The following is a 16,090-nucleotide window of genomic DNA, read 5'->3' on the forward strand; positions in this document are numbered from 1 at the left end:
TTAAAAACAAAAACAAAAAAAACAAAAAAACCCCCAAACTGCTGCAAAATCAAACTTTGGCTGACACTTTCTGTTAATGGGTGAACTTTCAATACCAGAAACTCCATTTCATAAAATTGAGCTCCATGTAGAGTATACATCCTAGGTTTGAAATACAGGTCAAGAGCATTTGAGTTCTGTATTCTTAAAATAGTACACAATGTACACTTTAGTTTTATAATATATTTATATGAATTTCACCACTCCCTTAAAATTTTGTTTAAAATGAACATATTTACTACAAATTTCAGTACTAACTAAACAATTTAATAAGCGGCTCTTCCTACATTAGTTGCAACATTACATTCAGTTGCAAATAAGTTGAGCCGTATGGAAAAGAGAATATATAGTAAATCTTTATATTAAATTAATTATTAGAAACAGTTGAACTTAGTGATAAGGCTCCTTCCAATTCTCCTATGTTAAGTCCGAGAAGACATTTTAACCCATAGTTGATCTTTGGGGTTTCATGCAGCTCATTTCAAATGGGAGAAAAATAGTGTAAAAATTAAGTAAAACAGTTATCCCCACAGACATTAGATATGATAAAAGAATAAAAAGCACAGAATTCAACATTTATCTGAACCATTCATACATATTCTAGCATAATGACTACATACCCATTCTATGTTTTGGAGTTCTTTTCCAGGTTGTCCTTTAGAAAAGTTTACCCCAGGAAGGTAGTTGAAATAAAAGGCTCCTTTCTTAAAAAAAAAAAAAAAAAAAAAAAAGCTATATATTAAGCCCACGAGCCAAGCTTGAGTGGGAAGGAATGCCCCTACTTTCCCTTCACACACTGGGCTAAAATGACAATACTGATTTTGTGATTGAAAATAAAACTCAGAAGCCTTTACACAGTTCTCTTCTAGTTTAAAAGGCAACTTCATTGTCAATTGAGAAGACTCAGTTGTGGTACCAAGTGAGTACACCACTTCTTAAACTTTACAGAGATTTTTTTTAATGTACTCAATATTTACACCTAATTACTTAAATGAGTAAAAAAAAAAAGAAAATCTTCTTTGATCCATGGGCAAAGTTGATTTAAAATAAATTAAAGTGCAGAAGAATTAACAATTGATCACAATGACCAACATCATGTGCTGGTCAGGGCATATAAATACAGCAGGTCCTGGAATAAAGTCGTTTTATTATTAATGTTTATGCTGTGGGAACATAACTCTTGCTTATGTCAATTAGCCTATGGTAAAATTGGTTTCATTATATTCTGTTTTCACCACAGTTCCAAGAACCGATCCATGACGTTAAGTGAGGACGTACTGTAGTAACCTTGCAATGGCGATTCAGGAAGCCACCTTCTCACCCATTACAAACACATTTGCTAACACATATCCTACACGTGCATATTGGAACTCCCGTTTCCACCCGCGCCTTCCATTCCTTCTGCAGACTGAGAGGAAGAAGGGCGGGAGCTTCTGGGGTGAGGCTGGCCGTTGAGTCCCACAGGGGTGCCTAACCCATGACTTATTTGGGAAGCTGCATCATCGGATTCCCAGCGTTCCAACTCTTCACGCACTAGCCGTTCCATCTGGTCCCTGTGGATTTCACTCTCACGACCCAGTCTTTCATCCTAATAAGGAAAAAAGAAACCAGGAAGTTAGGGATGCATAGTCTCTCTCTTTTTTCTAATCCTTACCTGAGGATATGTTTTTTAATTGCTTTTTGGAGAGAGAGAAGAAGGGAGAGACAGAGAGAGGGAGAGAGAAACACTGATTGGTTGTCTCCCTTACGTGCCCAACCAGGTATCAGACCCGCAACCTTTTGGTGCATGGGATGATGCTCCAGCCAATGAGCCACACCAGCCAGGGCAACTGATGGGTATTCTTGTACATAGAAATTGCCTTAGGAAATTTGGTGATCAAGTAATCTGTTTATAATTAGGTATGTCTGAAGATTTAAAACATATAATAACAATTCTTAGTTACTACAGTAATTTCTTTGCTTAATTTTTTTTTTTTTTTTAATGAACATCCTTTCAATCTTCCTTCTGCTTTTCTGTAATTTCCAAAGCTTTTGTAATAAGCAAATCTACACTGTGAGGAAAACCACCAAATTGCTTTGTCTTATTCTAAAGTTTTTTGTTTTGTTTTTTATTTTTTATTGTCGATAGTATTACAGATATCTCCCATTTTCCCCCCTATCCCTCCTCCTATCTCCTATCCACCCCCTCAGGTCTTCACTACCCTATTGCCTGTGTCCATGGGCTATGCATATAAATTCTTTGGTTTGGTGTGGCTCAATGGTTGAGCGTCAACCTATGAACCAGGAGGTCATGGTTCAATTCCCAGTCAGGGCACATGCCTGGGTTGTGGGCTTGAACCCCAGTGGGGTGCGGACAGGAGGCAGCCGATTGTTGTTTCCTTCTAATCATTGATGTTTCTCTCTCTCTCTCTCTCTCTCTCTCTCTCTCTCTCTCTCTCTCTCTCTCTCCTTCTCCCTTCCTCTCTGAAATTAAAAACAAAAGTGTATTTAAAGCGCAGCCGGCTTGTCTCAGTGGTTGAGTGTCGACCTATGAATCAGGATGTCAAGGTTTGATTCCGTCAGGGCACATGCCTGGTTTGTGGGCTTAATCCCCAGCGTGAGGTGTGCAATGAAGCAGCTGATCAATGATTCTCTTTTGCTTAATTTTACCATCCACTGATGTGATGGCAGGACCATCAGTGTGTGAAGTATTAAAGAAAGTAACACCTCTAGAGTATCGTTTGATATGCACTGATCTGCAGTTTGGAGACCAAGAAACCTCTCCGATTAAAAGGGTCACATATTACAACTACCCTAATGTTGTACACATCAGACTTACCTCGGCCACTCCGTCCAGCAGCCTTCCCAGCACTTCCCTTCTCTTCAGTTTGGCCCGCTCCATGATCTCCAGCTTCACTATCACAGCATCAATCTTGGACACAATGCTGCCGATGGAGTGCTCCATGCGGTCCACTCGTCGCACTAGGCTGCAGGAAACCACACAAAGCCACCTTGTGCTGCTGTCTTTCCAGCCCAGTTCGCTCTTCAAATGGAAGTGCCAAGATTTTTTCTTCTTCAACAATATGATAATCTGAAACTTTTCCCAAGTAGTCTCAACCTTTAGAGATGAACTCTCATACATTGCTGGTGGGAGTGCTAACGGGCACAACTTTTCTATAAGGGGGCATTGTATTAGTAGTCCTAAAAATGTATGCTTACCTTTTATTCAGATATTCCATTTTTGAAAATTTTCTAAAGAAAATAATTAAGCAGCCCGGCCGGTGTGACTCAGTGGTTGAGTGTCGACCCGTGAACCAGGTCATGGTTCAATCCCCAGTCAGGGCACATACCCAGGTTACGGGCTGGATCCCTAGTAGGGGTGTGCAGGAGGCAGCTGATTGATTATTCTCTCTCATTATTGATATTTCTATCTCTCTCCCTCTCCCTTTCTCTTTGAAATCAATAAAAAACATACTTAATATATATATATAATTCATTATATGTATAATTTTTGGCCACCAGGATATTCAGTAGAGTTCTGCTTATTAATAGTGGGTCATCAAAAAAATTATTACATTAGATAACAGATTATTTAAGCCCTAGACGGTTAGGCTCAGTGGAGAGTCAGCCTCTGGACTAAAAGGTCCTGGGTTCAATTCTGGTCAAGGGCATGTACCTCAGTTGCAGACCACCACCACCCCCAGCCTCAGTTCATGCCCTGTTCCGGGCGCGTGCAAGAGGCAACCAATTGATGTGCTTCTCTCACATCGATATTTCTCTCTCTCTTTCCCTCTCTCTTCCACTCTAAAAATCAATGGAAAAATATCCTCGGGTGAGGATTAAAAATAATAAATAAATAAATAAATAAATAAATAAATAAATAAATAAATAAGTTGTTGTTCATCTATACAGTAGACTCTAAGGAGACATCAGAAATTATATTCTGAATGAATATTTAATGAAATAGAATGATGTTCACAATATATTAAGTAAACAAAGCAGTCAGAAAGTAGTATATTCACTTATGACCCCATTATTTTGAATAAATAAAATGCTATGAATCCTTAAAAAAATAAGTAGGAAACAACTGGAATGGTGGCACGAGGGCTCTGTAGGTCCTCTCTCCAGTGAAACAACCATAACTATTGAATATTATTTAAAATTTTGTTTTAATTTCTGAAAATTCCTTAAGAACATAGAGCAAATAAAGAAGCATTTAAGGCAATCCATGAAATTTCAGTAAGAAGAGTGAGAGTCTGTGACACCTGAGGCACACACTGCTCCATCTCACCTGCCCCCAGCTCCGTGGGACAGAAGCACCATTCTTGGTGGGTGGGTCAGAGGACACAGGGCTCTCTCTCCCCTGAGATCCCAGTGGAGAGCTACAGTATCCCCCAGGGAGGAGGCAGGTTGCCAGCATTTCTCATCCCATGCTGCCACCCAAAATCCATGTTCTAGAAGCTCTGATCCAGGCCAGAGTGGCTAAATATAAGGCTCTTTTCCCACATCTAATAATGGAGATGGTGGTGATAAGGAGTGAAGAGGAGACTGGTCACTTCATGAGATCAACAAATTAAACTATTTACTAGCTAGTTTACCAGAGAGAACCAGGGAAGGAGACAGCAGCTAAGAAGACAGCTAAAGACTGGCCTCAAAAATTACCTTTCAAAGGGGCCTGAACTTAATAAGTCTGTAGAGCAATTTATATCCCGAGGCATTATTAAAAACAACAGGCCCATCAGCCAACAATTAGTGGAACTTAAAAGGTGGAAGTGATATCAACAGAGGCAGAGGCTTGACAGAGAATCAGGGAAAGACCAGGAGAGCCCTGCTAGAACCAGTCTTCCCAGGATGCCAGTGCGCTCCGTCTGGCTGTGCCCTCTGAGAGGCAGCATCAGAGGCTTCACACGGTAAAGAAGACAGGCTAGGCTGACTTCACTAAAAAACAAACAGCAACAGAAACACATCCTGGAGGAAGGAGAATTAGGATCCAGAATTTCCGTAATATTACTTAATATCTTTAGTTTTCAATAAAAAAATTATGAGACACAGAAACAGGAAAATGTGACCATACACCGGGGGGCGGGGGGGGGGGGGGGGGAAGCAGGCAACAGAAATGGCTTTGAGAGGGCCCAGATAGACTTAGTAGACAAAGAGTTCAAAGTAGCTATCATAAATATATTAAAAAACTAAAGGAAATCATGCTTAAAGAAATAAAAGACAATATGATGTCATTGTCTTATCAAACAGAGAATATCAGTAAAGCGATAGAGATTATTAAAAAGAGCCAAATAGAAATTGTGGAGTTGAAAAGTACAACCCATTAAATGAAAAAATTCATTAGAGGGTCTCAACAGTAGATTTCAAACTGCAGAAGAAAGAGTCAGTGAACTTTAAGGTGGGTAGAAAATATGCAATCTGAAGAACAGAGAGAAAAAAGAATGAAGGAAAATGAACAGAGCCTAAGAAAAATGTGGAATACCATTAAGCACCTCAACACACACATAACAAGGGAAGGAGAGAGGAAAGGAGCAGTAAAATATCTGAAGACATAATGGTTGAAAACTTACTAAATTTGATGGAAATATTACACATTCAAGAAGCTTTATAAACATCAGATAGGATAGCTGCAAAGGGATCCATACTCAGATATATCATAGTAAAAATACTGAAAGATAAAGACAAAGGAAAAATCTTGAAAGCAGCAAGAGAAAAATAATTTGTCACGTACAGGGGAACCTCAGTAAGATGAACAGCTGTGTTCTCATCTGAAACAATAGAGGCCAGAAAGAAATAAAAGTAAAATAAAAAATATTCCTTGATCAATGAATACTAAGAGAATCCATGCAAGCAGGCTTGCTTTAGAAGAGATACTAAAGGAGTTCTGCAAGCTGAAAGCAAATGGTCCCAGACAGTACTGTAATTATAATTTGCATGAAAAAACAAAGAGCACTGGTAAAGGTAATTATGTAACTACTAGAGGCCTGGTGCATGAAATTCATGCACAAGGGAGGGGGGGTGTTCCTCAGCCCAGCCTGCACCCTCTCCAATCCGGGTCCCCTTGGGGGATGTCTGACTGCCGGTTTAGGTCCGATCCCTGTGGGACCAGGACTAAACCGGCAGTCGGACATCCCTCTTGCAATCCGACACTGCTGACTCCTAACTGCTCGCCTGCCTGCCTGCCTGCCTCCCTGCCTGATCACCCCTAACTGCCCTCCCCTGCTGGCCTGATCGCCCCCTAACTGCCCTCCCCTGCCGGCCTGATCGCCCCCTAACTGCCCTCCCCTGCTGATCTGATTGCCCCTAATCACCTCTGCCTTGGCCCCTGCCACCATGGCTTTGTCCAGAAGGATGTCTAGAAGATATCCGGACTAATTAGCATATTACCCTTTTATTAGGATAGATACAAGGCAATATGAATTCATAATTTCCTCCTTTTTCTCTTAACTGATTTAAAAAGCAACAGTACAAGACAAATGTACATAAAATAAATGTCCTAATGCATTTGATAATAATGGGACAAAGGAGGTGGGTCAAAGCAAAGTTGTATGGCAATGCCTTTATACTTACACTTGAAACTCTTCATAAGAAACCCCACTGGAGATGCTTCCTCTCCTTCTGGAGCTGTGCCCACTGTCTTCATCATCCTCCTCCTCGGAGTCATCCAGGCTTCGTGGGAAACTTCTGCTGCTCATGGGACGTGGTAAAGAGCTGTGATCCAAGTCCAGGTCCTCCTGAAGAAATGTGGCAATTGAGCAGGAATACCTAGACCCCACAGAACTTCACCCAAGACTTGGACCAATGAGAAATGGGCATGTGCCATTTACCTCTGGTTTCTCAGTGGTTCACACCAGACTGGAATTCCCACACTTGGTAATTTCATGCATTGGCAAATTTTCACAACAGATTTTAATTACCAGTGAGGAGTTATTAAGTTGTTTTTTAGACAAGAAAGAACATAGAAAAAGTAAATGAAGAAATATACCTTTTAATAAAAGATAACCCATTTAATAGCTACAAAGTAGGAAAGATATAATCTCAGAATAAAAATTTGGCTAAATACAGTCTTGTGAAAATTGTACTCCTTGTCTTCTTGTTCACATTTCACTACGATTGGTGGTTTTTCACCTAATGGTCCTGTTCTGTGGAGCAGCATTTAGAAATCACTTTTCTATACTATCTTCTCATAGGAAAATGACTTTTATGTTTAACATGCACCTTCATTCTTTGTACCTCAATTACCATCTATTGTTTAACCATTTATTTTTAAAGTTCACATTAAAGTTTTAACCTATTTTTTATTATAAAAGCCCATGTCAGTTTACTTTTAATAGTTCAATAAATATTCAACTAGAAGGCAGCTCTTTTATTTTAAATGTTGATTTCAAGAGTAACTAATTTTATATCTCCTAAGAAATATTGCCCCTCCCCCTCTCTCATGAACATTGTGAAATATGAAACTATTCGGTTTTCTCTTTTCGAGTTTAGTACTAGGAAGTTTAAGGCCAAATCTGTAGCCCAACCTTAATAAGCATATGTGTTATTAGGTTCATTCATAGTCCAGTTTTATATTTTACTTTTGTTTTGCCTCATTCTTCATTTTGTTTTTTTACATGTATGCTAACTTATTACATTTTTATATATTATCATGTTATATATTCTTATTGGAATAAGCAGGGTACTAATACATAAAGTGATAAAAGAGAGAGAGAGAGAGAGAGAGAGAGAGAGAGAGAGAGAGAGAGAAAATGACTCTCAGTAACCCACTACTTAGTATGGTGTCTGAAACATCGTGGGTGCTGAATCAAATCATGTTCTCCTAAACTTAACTCACCCTCTCTTTTTCCAAGTCATCTCTCATCTGCTGATGTTCATGTTCAGTCAGTTCCTGGTCTCCATCTTGGTCGTACTTTGTGAAGATTGCCTCGATCTCTGCATCAGTATGGCCCTTCCTGAAATGATCAAGAGGTTACAGATGAACTCATTCACATACATGGTCCAACCCCAACACAGAAACATCCAAATACAGGGAGGAAAGGAGAAATTGCTGGATTGGGGACAGTCCTCCTCTTATAATATGCTCCAGGAAGACACCCACCTCTGAAAAAAAGGTGTCTCTATGAGTTCTTGGGCCAGGGATACCCTTATCCTCAAGAATGTATCTTTACATGAGGAACTCTCCAGGCCCTCAGAAAGTCTGATTCTCACCCTTTGAGATCCTGTCGAAGTTCATCAAAGTTTAACTTGCCTCCCCCTTGCCGCAGACTCTCTGAAATGTCATCCACAGTATTTCTTCTTAGTCTGAGTTTGACCAAGGCTTTATGGTAGCCCTGTTGAAAACAAAAGACTTAGTCGAGTGCATTCTCGCTTTGCATTTGCTTCACCTTCAATTTACAGTAGTGATTACTGTAAACCCGGCACAGCACTGGATGTGAGTTGGCCACTCAACAAGTATGTGCTGAATAAATGAATAAGGGACGTATCTTGAGTTTTCCATAAAACTCTTTTGGAAGTATTATATGGAAAAAGTCAGGGTCTTTCAGTAAATCAAAAGAACTAAGAGTCTTTTGCTTATATGAGAATGCAAGTTTAGGTTATAGAAATGAAACTCAGCACATGTTTCATAGCTGTCTGCCTCAGAATACTAGGAATGTGCAACAGTTCTTAAGAATACTGAGGGCCCAGCCGGCATGGCTCAGTGGTTGAGTGTCGGCCTATGAACCAGGAGGTCACGGTTTGATTCCCACCTAGGGCACATGCCCAGGTTGCAGGCTCAATCCCCAGTGTGCGGTGTGTGGAAGGCAGCTGATTGATGATGATTCTCTCTCATCATTGATGTCTCTTTCTCTCCCTCTCTCCTCCTCTGAAATCAATAATAATAATAAAAGAATGCTGAGGAACCTGAGTCATAAATTGTTTATTTTCTGTTATCTCATAGTAATTTCTTTATATATATATTAGTATATATTTCAGTACAATGTGGAAGTGGATTTTTCATTAATAAACTACAGGCAGACTTTGCTTTGCACTATAGTGCAGAACTGTGAAATGACCACGCAAGTTCAAACTATACAAAGTGACGTTAATAATCAACAGGAAAAATTATGATTGCTCCATGACCTTTAAATCTTTTTGTCAAACATTAAAAGCTCCTTTAGTGTTGGCTATAAAGTCATAGGAACATTTAAAAATAATAATAAAATGAATATTTACTACATTCAAATTTAAAATATTAGAAACATTCAAAATTAAAGTGTTTTATTTCTTTGTAAAAAATTTATTCTAAAACCTTCTAAATCACAATGTCATGTAGCCCTCTCTTATCCAGTGGACCTCAATGTAGGGATTTTAACGACCCCTCCCACAGGGGCCACCTTTCTGATGGGAAGATTAGACTCAGGTGTGTGCGGCAGCTCCATAGACCATGATGGTAAATATTCCCACAAATCAAATATGATGAGTGGGTACTCCCCAAATCGCTTTTAGTGAATATTTGGGCAGCCAGGCCAGTGGGGACCAAGATAAAAGTTGATCACTTCAAAGTCAGAAATGCTCTGAATAAAACAAATTAAAATTTTACTCTTTCCAAAGGGCAAAAAAAAAAAAAAAAGAAGAAGCCAACCACCCTGAATATCTCAGAACTGATTATTTTTTATTGCATATATGAGGAGAAAAGTGTGATTTACACTGCAACTTATTTCCATAACAGCACTCTGGGATACAAAAGAATTAATTAAGTTCCAGATTCTTAGAGGCATCTCAACTGTTCACTTTGAACAGTTCATATTAAGTTACTGAAAGCAGAATGTGCTAGAATTGTCTCTTCCTATCCAAATAAAACAAGCTCCTTTTACCATATGCAAAGTCTTTTGAATGGGTTAAGGGCATACGCTATGACTCAGCACAACAGCTATGTGACCTTGGACATGTGTTACATCATCCCTAGAGAGTGGGTATTAGCTATCAATTGACATAGTTGTCATCAGATATAAATAATAACATATGTAAAGTAATTAGCATTGTATTGTGGGAGTTCAGAACAAGTCACCCCAAAATGTACCTCTGTGGTACGCAGATTGTTTTGAGCTAAAGGCAACTTTAGCCACAGATGCAAGAGAAACTTCTGACCTTCCCTTAACAACCTAGAAGAACTTGAATTGGGAGCCTTGCCCATTAAAAGCAAGTATCCGAGATAACCACCTTTGACCTGTCTATAGGGCAGCATCAACTTCTATTTATTAAGCATCTGCTCTTATCATTCTGCAATGACAGCTGATGCCTCCAAGGCACCTTACATCATTTGTAGCTCAGAAATGTCTTGTACACCCATGTTCCTATCTCCATGCTCCACGTTTCTATCTCTGAACCTCTTGTGCATGTGAAGTTTCTGACTCTCATTTACGTGAGATTCCTATATATATATATATATATATATATATATATATATATATATGTGTGTGTATATATATATATGCATATATATATTTTAAATAGTTTTAAAAATATTTTTCTTTTTATATATAGATTTTTTATTGACTTCAAAGAGGAAGGAAGAGGAAGAGAAATATCAATGATGACAGAGAATCATTGATCGGCTGCCTCCTGCACGCCTCCTACTGGGGATCGAGCCCGCAAAGTGGGCATGTGCCCTTGACCGGAATCGTACCTGGGACCCTTCAGTCCACAGGCCAATGCTCTATCCACTGAGCCAAATAAGTGAGGGCTACATATGTATATTTTAGATTTGGTTATTTTCTCTTGCTAATCTGTTTCAGCCAGAAGAACTGAGGGTAAGAGGAAAGTTCCTTCCTCTCCCACAGCTGGTGCTGTGAGCAGGATGAACTCAGTGGCTGGAACCCCGCACTTCCCCACGAGGCTGCTGCAGATGAGGAGGTCCTGGGGTGTCTGACACAGCCCGGCTAAGGGTTATGTCAGGTAAGGGTTCTTACATACTGGTACACTCCCAGATCTCCTTCTGTGGGATCTGGTTGAAGCAAGAGTGGTGAGAAACTTTTTCTCTCTTTTAAATTTGTATTGGCAGAAGAAAATATCTGTTAAACTAGTTTCTTAGAGAAGCGACTCTTGGTTATTTGGTGAGTATCCAAGGTTTTGTTTTTCTCTGTCTCTGTCTGATTTCTCTCAATTTGTCTTGTTATTTGCCCTAAGAACGTGGCCTTATGACCAGTGAAAGGATTTTCTCTCTGGCTCCTTCCACCCAGAGGGTGCGCTTGCCAAGGTGCACCTTGCTCTCTATTCTGCCAAGACAAGCTCTCCAGGGAATTTGCTGTATCTATCCTGTTCCTCCTAGACACATCTGTCATCTCTGCCAGCTGGAGAATGCAAATGCGTCGGTGAGTAGCCCAACAGTCTGTGGATACAAGCTTAGGGAAGCTTAAAACCTTATTCTGTTCAAAAGGTAAAGCACGTGATTCCCTGTGATTTAGAACAGCTGCTTAAAGACAGTGTCTGTCCCTTCTCCCCACCCTGCCCTTTATATTTCTTAGGCTAGCTTTGGGAATAAACTCTCTTGTGAGGTTGCATCTTTTTTCACTCTCCTTGGGAAAAGCCTTTTATGTCCATAGGATTGGTTCGAATTACTGTAGATTCCACTGTCAAGGCCAGACTATAGATCCTTTTTATTGGAAAGACTTCTCAATGGAAAAGAAACATTTTTCTTAGAGAGCTCTCCTATTGCTATAATAGCTAACCATTATGATTCCCTTAATAAGATGGAAGGACAGTAATCAGAACAAACATCAAAGTCCATTAAGACCCCTTCTCTGCCCTAGCTGGTTTGGCTTAGTGGATAGAGCATCAGCCTGTGGAGCACATGCCTGGATTTTGGGCTCAATCCCCAGTAGGGGGTGTGCAGGAGGCAGCCAATCAATGATTCTCTCTCATCATTGATGTTTCTATCTTTCTCTCCCTTCCTCTCTGCAATCAATAAAAATATATTTATTTAAAAAAAAAGATCCCTTCCCATTTGCCTTCAGACATTTGCAGATATTATAAAAAACAAAACAAAAATAAATCAGGACATTGGAAGTACAACTGTCCTGAAGGTAAGAAAAAAAGTGAAAGAAAAAGAATGGCAAAACCTTACTTAATGACAACCAACATGTTATATCCTTAAAACTCTGCTTGGTAACTGTCAAGTTGGAAGTTCCAATGGCCAGATAGAAGCAGGGGCTAAACTATGGCTAGGGTCCCACCCAAGTGCTGCCAGCCCCCAAAGACATTATGTTCTAAACTTACAATGGCTGTTATGAGGAATGTGAAAGACATTGGAATAAACAAAGCAGATACTGATGGGGTCAAAACAAAGGTTTTAATAAGCACTACCAAATGAATAACGGGTCAGATTGAATCCTTGTTGTTCCCTCCAAATTAAAGGGCCCCAAACAAGTCTGCTCTATTTACCACAGTGTGGAGAAATGTAAAAGACTGTAAAGAAATGATTACAATAAGAAACCTGACCAGCAATCACTAGGGATGACAATCAGATTTGTTAAATTAAGATTGGTAACAGGACCAGGGTCTCTTAGCTCCGACCCCCTGCTGGAGGGAGACCCAAAGCCTTTTTACTCAAGAGTGAGTAAAATGGTCAGGAGACAGAAAAGAGAAATTTCCAGGACTCCTGTGAATTCATGAACTAGGGCACCAAAACCTATTGGTGAAGCCCTGACTCGGGCTATAATTACATCAGAAGAATATGAAAATGTAAGAATTGATAAGATGGTTGAAACTGGAATTTTAAAATAAGCTTTATGTTTAAAAAAAGTTAGGTCAACTTTAATTGATTGCATCTCCTTTATCTGAGTGCACGATGGAAGTAGACACTGTCTCACCGGGGAGCTGGGACATGAAGCTGTCAGTTCTTTCGTTTGGCTCTCAGAGAAAAAGACTCCAGAAGTTAGTAACCTTTGTGCCCTCTTGGGTCCACAGAATTGTTTAGTACTGCCAGATATATTTACTCTTTGTCCCAGCTGAACCCTAACAAGATATCTGAAAGGACTTAATAAATTTTTGATCAGAAATTTAGTCAAATTAGCCTGACTGGCATGGCTCCGTGGTTGAGCATTGACCTATGAACCAAGAGGTCACGGTTTAATTCCTGGTCAGGACACATGCCTGCAGGCTCAACACCCCATTGTGGGTGAGTGCAGGAGGCAGCCAATCAATGATTCTCTCCCATTGTTGATGTTTCTATCTCTATCTCCCTTACTCTCTGAAATTAGTAAAAATATATTTAAAAAAAAAGAAATTTAGTCAAATTAGAAACTAATGTCAGAGCCTAATAAGAATTTTAAAAAAATTATTTTGAGCCCTTTCCTAAAGTAAAATAAAACTATACACCCAGAGGGAAAGAAGCAAATTAGGGGTTATGTAATTAGATAGGTAGGCCAACTTAAGTTACAGCCGAATTTTTGAGAGCAATTGTTCTTATCTTACAAATTTTTGTGAAACCAGAAATGCAGCTCTAGAAGAAGTTCAAAGCCCAGTTATCTTTATCGTCCACAATTCCTGAGGCTGAAGAGAAAAAAGGAAGACTAGAGTGCTTTTGAAAGCACAAACTGCTTCTATGGCTCCAAGGCTCCCTTGCAAAAACATACGAATCTTAAGTGCTTTCTCCACAAAAATTAGTAAGAAAATGCTTTAGCTTTCTACATGGGTAACTTTAATTTACTAGTACTCTGCCAGAAAGAGAGTATGGACCCACCTGTTCTTTTACATGATCTTATCTGTCCGATGGCAGTAGTTTTACAATGAAGACTAGGAGGTTCTTGTCCATGCCTGTTTGTATGTTCATGTGTGTTGTGTGGCCTTTCTCCTTCTGGATGACACTGTTAGTGTGTGTGTGTGTGTGTGTGTGTGTGTGTGTTGTGTGTATAATATTTGACTAAATTTCTGATCAAATATTTATTAAGTCCTTAAATATATATACTTTTAAATTGGCTTAAACAAGCACTTACATGAGAATTCTAAAAAAAAATCAATATTTCTCTCATCAATATTTCTATCTCTCTATCCCTCTGCCTTCCTCTATCACTAAAAATCAATAAAACATATTTAGAAAAATAAACATTAATTAGTGAACATGCCTTTATCAAATTTTTGCTTCTTATTATAGAGGAACTAAAGATAATTGGGTTTATTGTTTTGTGCCACATTGAAATATTTTGTGCTGAGAGAGAGAGAGAAATTAATGTGCTAAAAAATATCAGTCTAAAAAAAATACTGGTATGGCAGTTTGCAATTGCTTCCTAGTTTTAACTAGAAATTAAAGTTTTTAAAAGTTAAGAATTCTAATATATGCAATTAAACAAAAAAATTAAAAATAGGGAAAACAAACTATACACAAGAAAAATTGGTATGTACTGGCTTTAAAAAATAGTATGAGATATGGAGATATATTTTTGAAGGAAAGAAAATTAATTTTGCCCTAAAGTGAGGCCACTGTTTCAGAATGGAAGAGAGGAAAAAGAGAACAAAAATTATAATGTAAAAAGAAATCTTGAGAAACCATATTTCTTATGTGGTCAAGCTGAACAAGACTGAAATAAATCTAATCAAGAAAGTAAACTTAAATAGCAAAAGTAAGCTGATGCAAAATTAGATTTTCTCTCTCTGCTAAAAATGATTATTGGTTTGCTACTGATGCTGTGAAAAACTTTCATGCCTAGCAAGCAAAGATTCTGTTGTTTTATCAAATAATTTTCTGTTTTATGCTGTCTTAACCGGGTCCTCGATTATTTAAGAAAACTGTATCTCCTTAACAATGAGAACTAAGTTTTACTAAGAATCATGGAAACTTCTATATTTGTCTTTGAAATCTTGTATTGTCATTTTTGGTTAAATGGGTAATTAATTATTGTTTAATAATGACTTTATGATCCTATTTAGTCAAATATCCAAACTTTTTGATACATTTTGCCAAATTTCCCAAAATTTAAATTATAAATAGATTCTCAGCCTGGGAATCCAGAAGGGAATGCCTCAAAATATTTGTTCTCGCTCCTTACAAAGAGCTATAATTAGGTTTATTTTGGTGTGTTGAAATTACATGGGAAGCATTGCCAAATAGGAAATAATATTAAGCATTCTTTATGTTGTATTTGTACGTGTTATAAGTGTTCCAGAAATGATGTGAGATTCCTGGAAATCTATGATGTCCTGTCATAAAATATCTGTCATCAAAATTGAGGGACACATTAAAATGACTGAACTTGATTACTATCAGACTGTGGCACATGGGGATGAAATCCATGCTGTTTCTGCAAACATGACCCCTCATTGCCAGACCTTTGCCATCCTGATGACGTAACATGGAAATAGTCTACCCTGAGCCAGAAACATTGCGATGGGTAAACAATGGCTATAAACTTCTCTGAATTATGACGGACCCTATGGACCCTATCACCCTTGATTATCAGGCAAGGTTGAGAGAACTCATGAAAAAGCTGTTGTCAGCCAGAACAAGTTTAATTGCATAGGACTGAATAAACGGATGAAAATGGTTACACTTTTTATGACTTTTTTGTTTGAAATTTTGTTTTTAAACTTTTTGTTTACCAGATGAAAGGACACTTATTTCTCTTAAACCACCTATGATTAACACTTGGTAAATTGTACTTTTGTAAGCAATATTGAACACATACATTTCTCCTTACCTGATCCCTCCAGAACTTGAAAACTTTTGATAAGTATTTTTATTTTCAGAACAATATGGTTATTTGCATAAATTCAATAAGAACCTGTTCTCTTTATAATAAGACACAAATGGAAACTGGTTTTCTTACCAAGGCTTTGACTGGGATGTCTTATTTAAGAGAGACATGCATATGACCAGACAGCTTTAAAGAATTAAGATTGAAAAAAAATAAAGAATTAAGATTGACTTATGGAAGCCAATGAAAACACTTGGAAATATTGACCAGGTACTTTGCTTACATGGTCCCGGCAGCATTTCTATGTGAGTAAAGAATGTCACTTCTCAGCAGGTGTAGGAACCTCAGGATATTTTGGGGAACTTGAAAAGAGAGAAACTCACCCAAACCTGTAGGTACTGTAG

At 38.4% G+C, this 16,090-nt stretch overlaps 1 protein-coding gene across 2 annotated transcripts in view; it reads right to left on the bottom strand.

The window, feature by feature from the left end:
* Positions 1–207: 207 nt before the first annotated feature.
* PKD2 (polycystin 2, transient receptor potential cation channel) overlaps positions 208–16,090 on the bottom strand; it is a 60,874-nt gene continuing 44,991 nt past the window's right edge. For both annotated transcript variants that reach the window (XM_054727559.1, XM_028148269.2), the window contains 5 exons: positions 8,227–8,348; positions 7,853–7,970; positions 6,589–6,752; positions 2,858–3,005; positions 208–1,627 (listed from right to left, as the gene is read on the bottom strand). In XM_054727559.1, coding sequence (XP_054583534.1) covers positions 1,391–1,627; positions 2,858–3,005; positions 6,589–6,752; positions 7,853–7,970; positions 8,227–8,348 — 789 coding nt within the window. In that variant the 3' untranslated portion in view covers positions 208–1,390. The remainder of the gene's footprint in view (positions 1,628–2,857; positions 3,006–6,588; positions 6,753–7,852; positions 7,971–8,226; positions 8,349–16,090) is intronic.

This window comes from Eptesicus fuscus, chromosome 2 (genome assembly GCF_027574615.1).
Source record: "Eptesicus fuscus isolate TK198812 chromosome 2, DD_ASM_mEF_20220401, whole genome shotgun sequence".
NCBI classification, from domain to species: domain Eukaryota; kingdom Metazoa; phylum Chordata; class Mammalia; order Chiroptera; family Vespertilionidae; genus Eptesicus; species Eptesicus fuscus.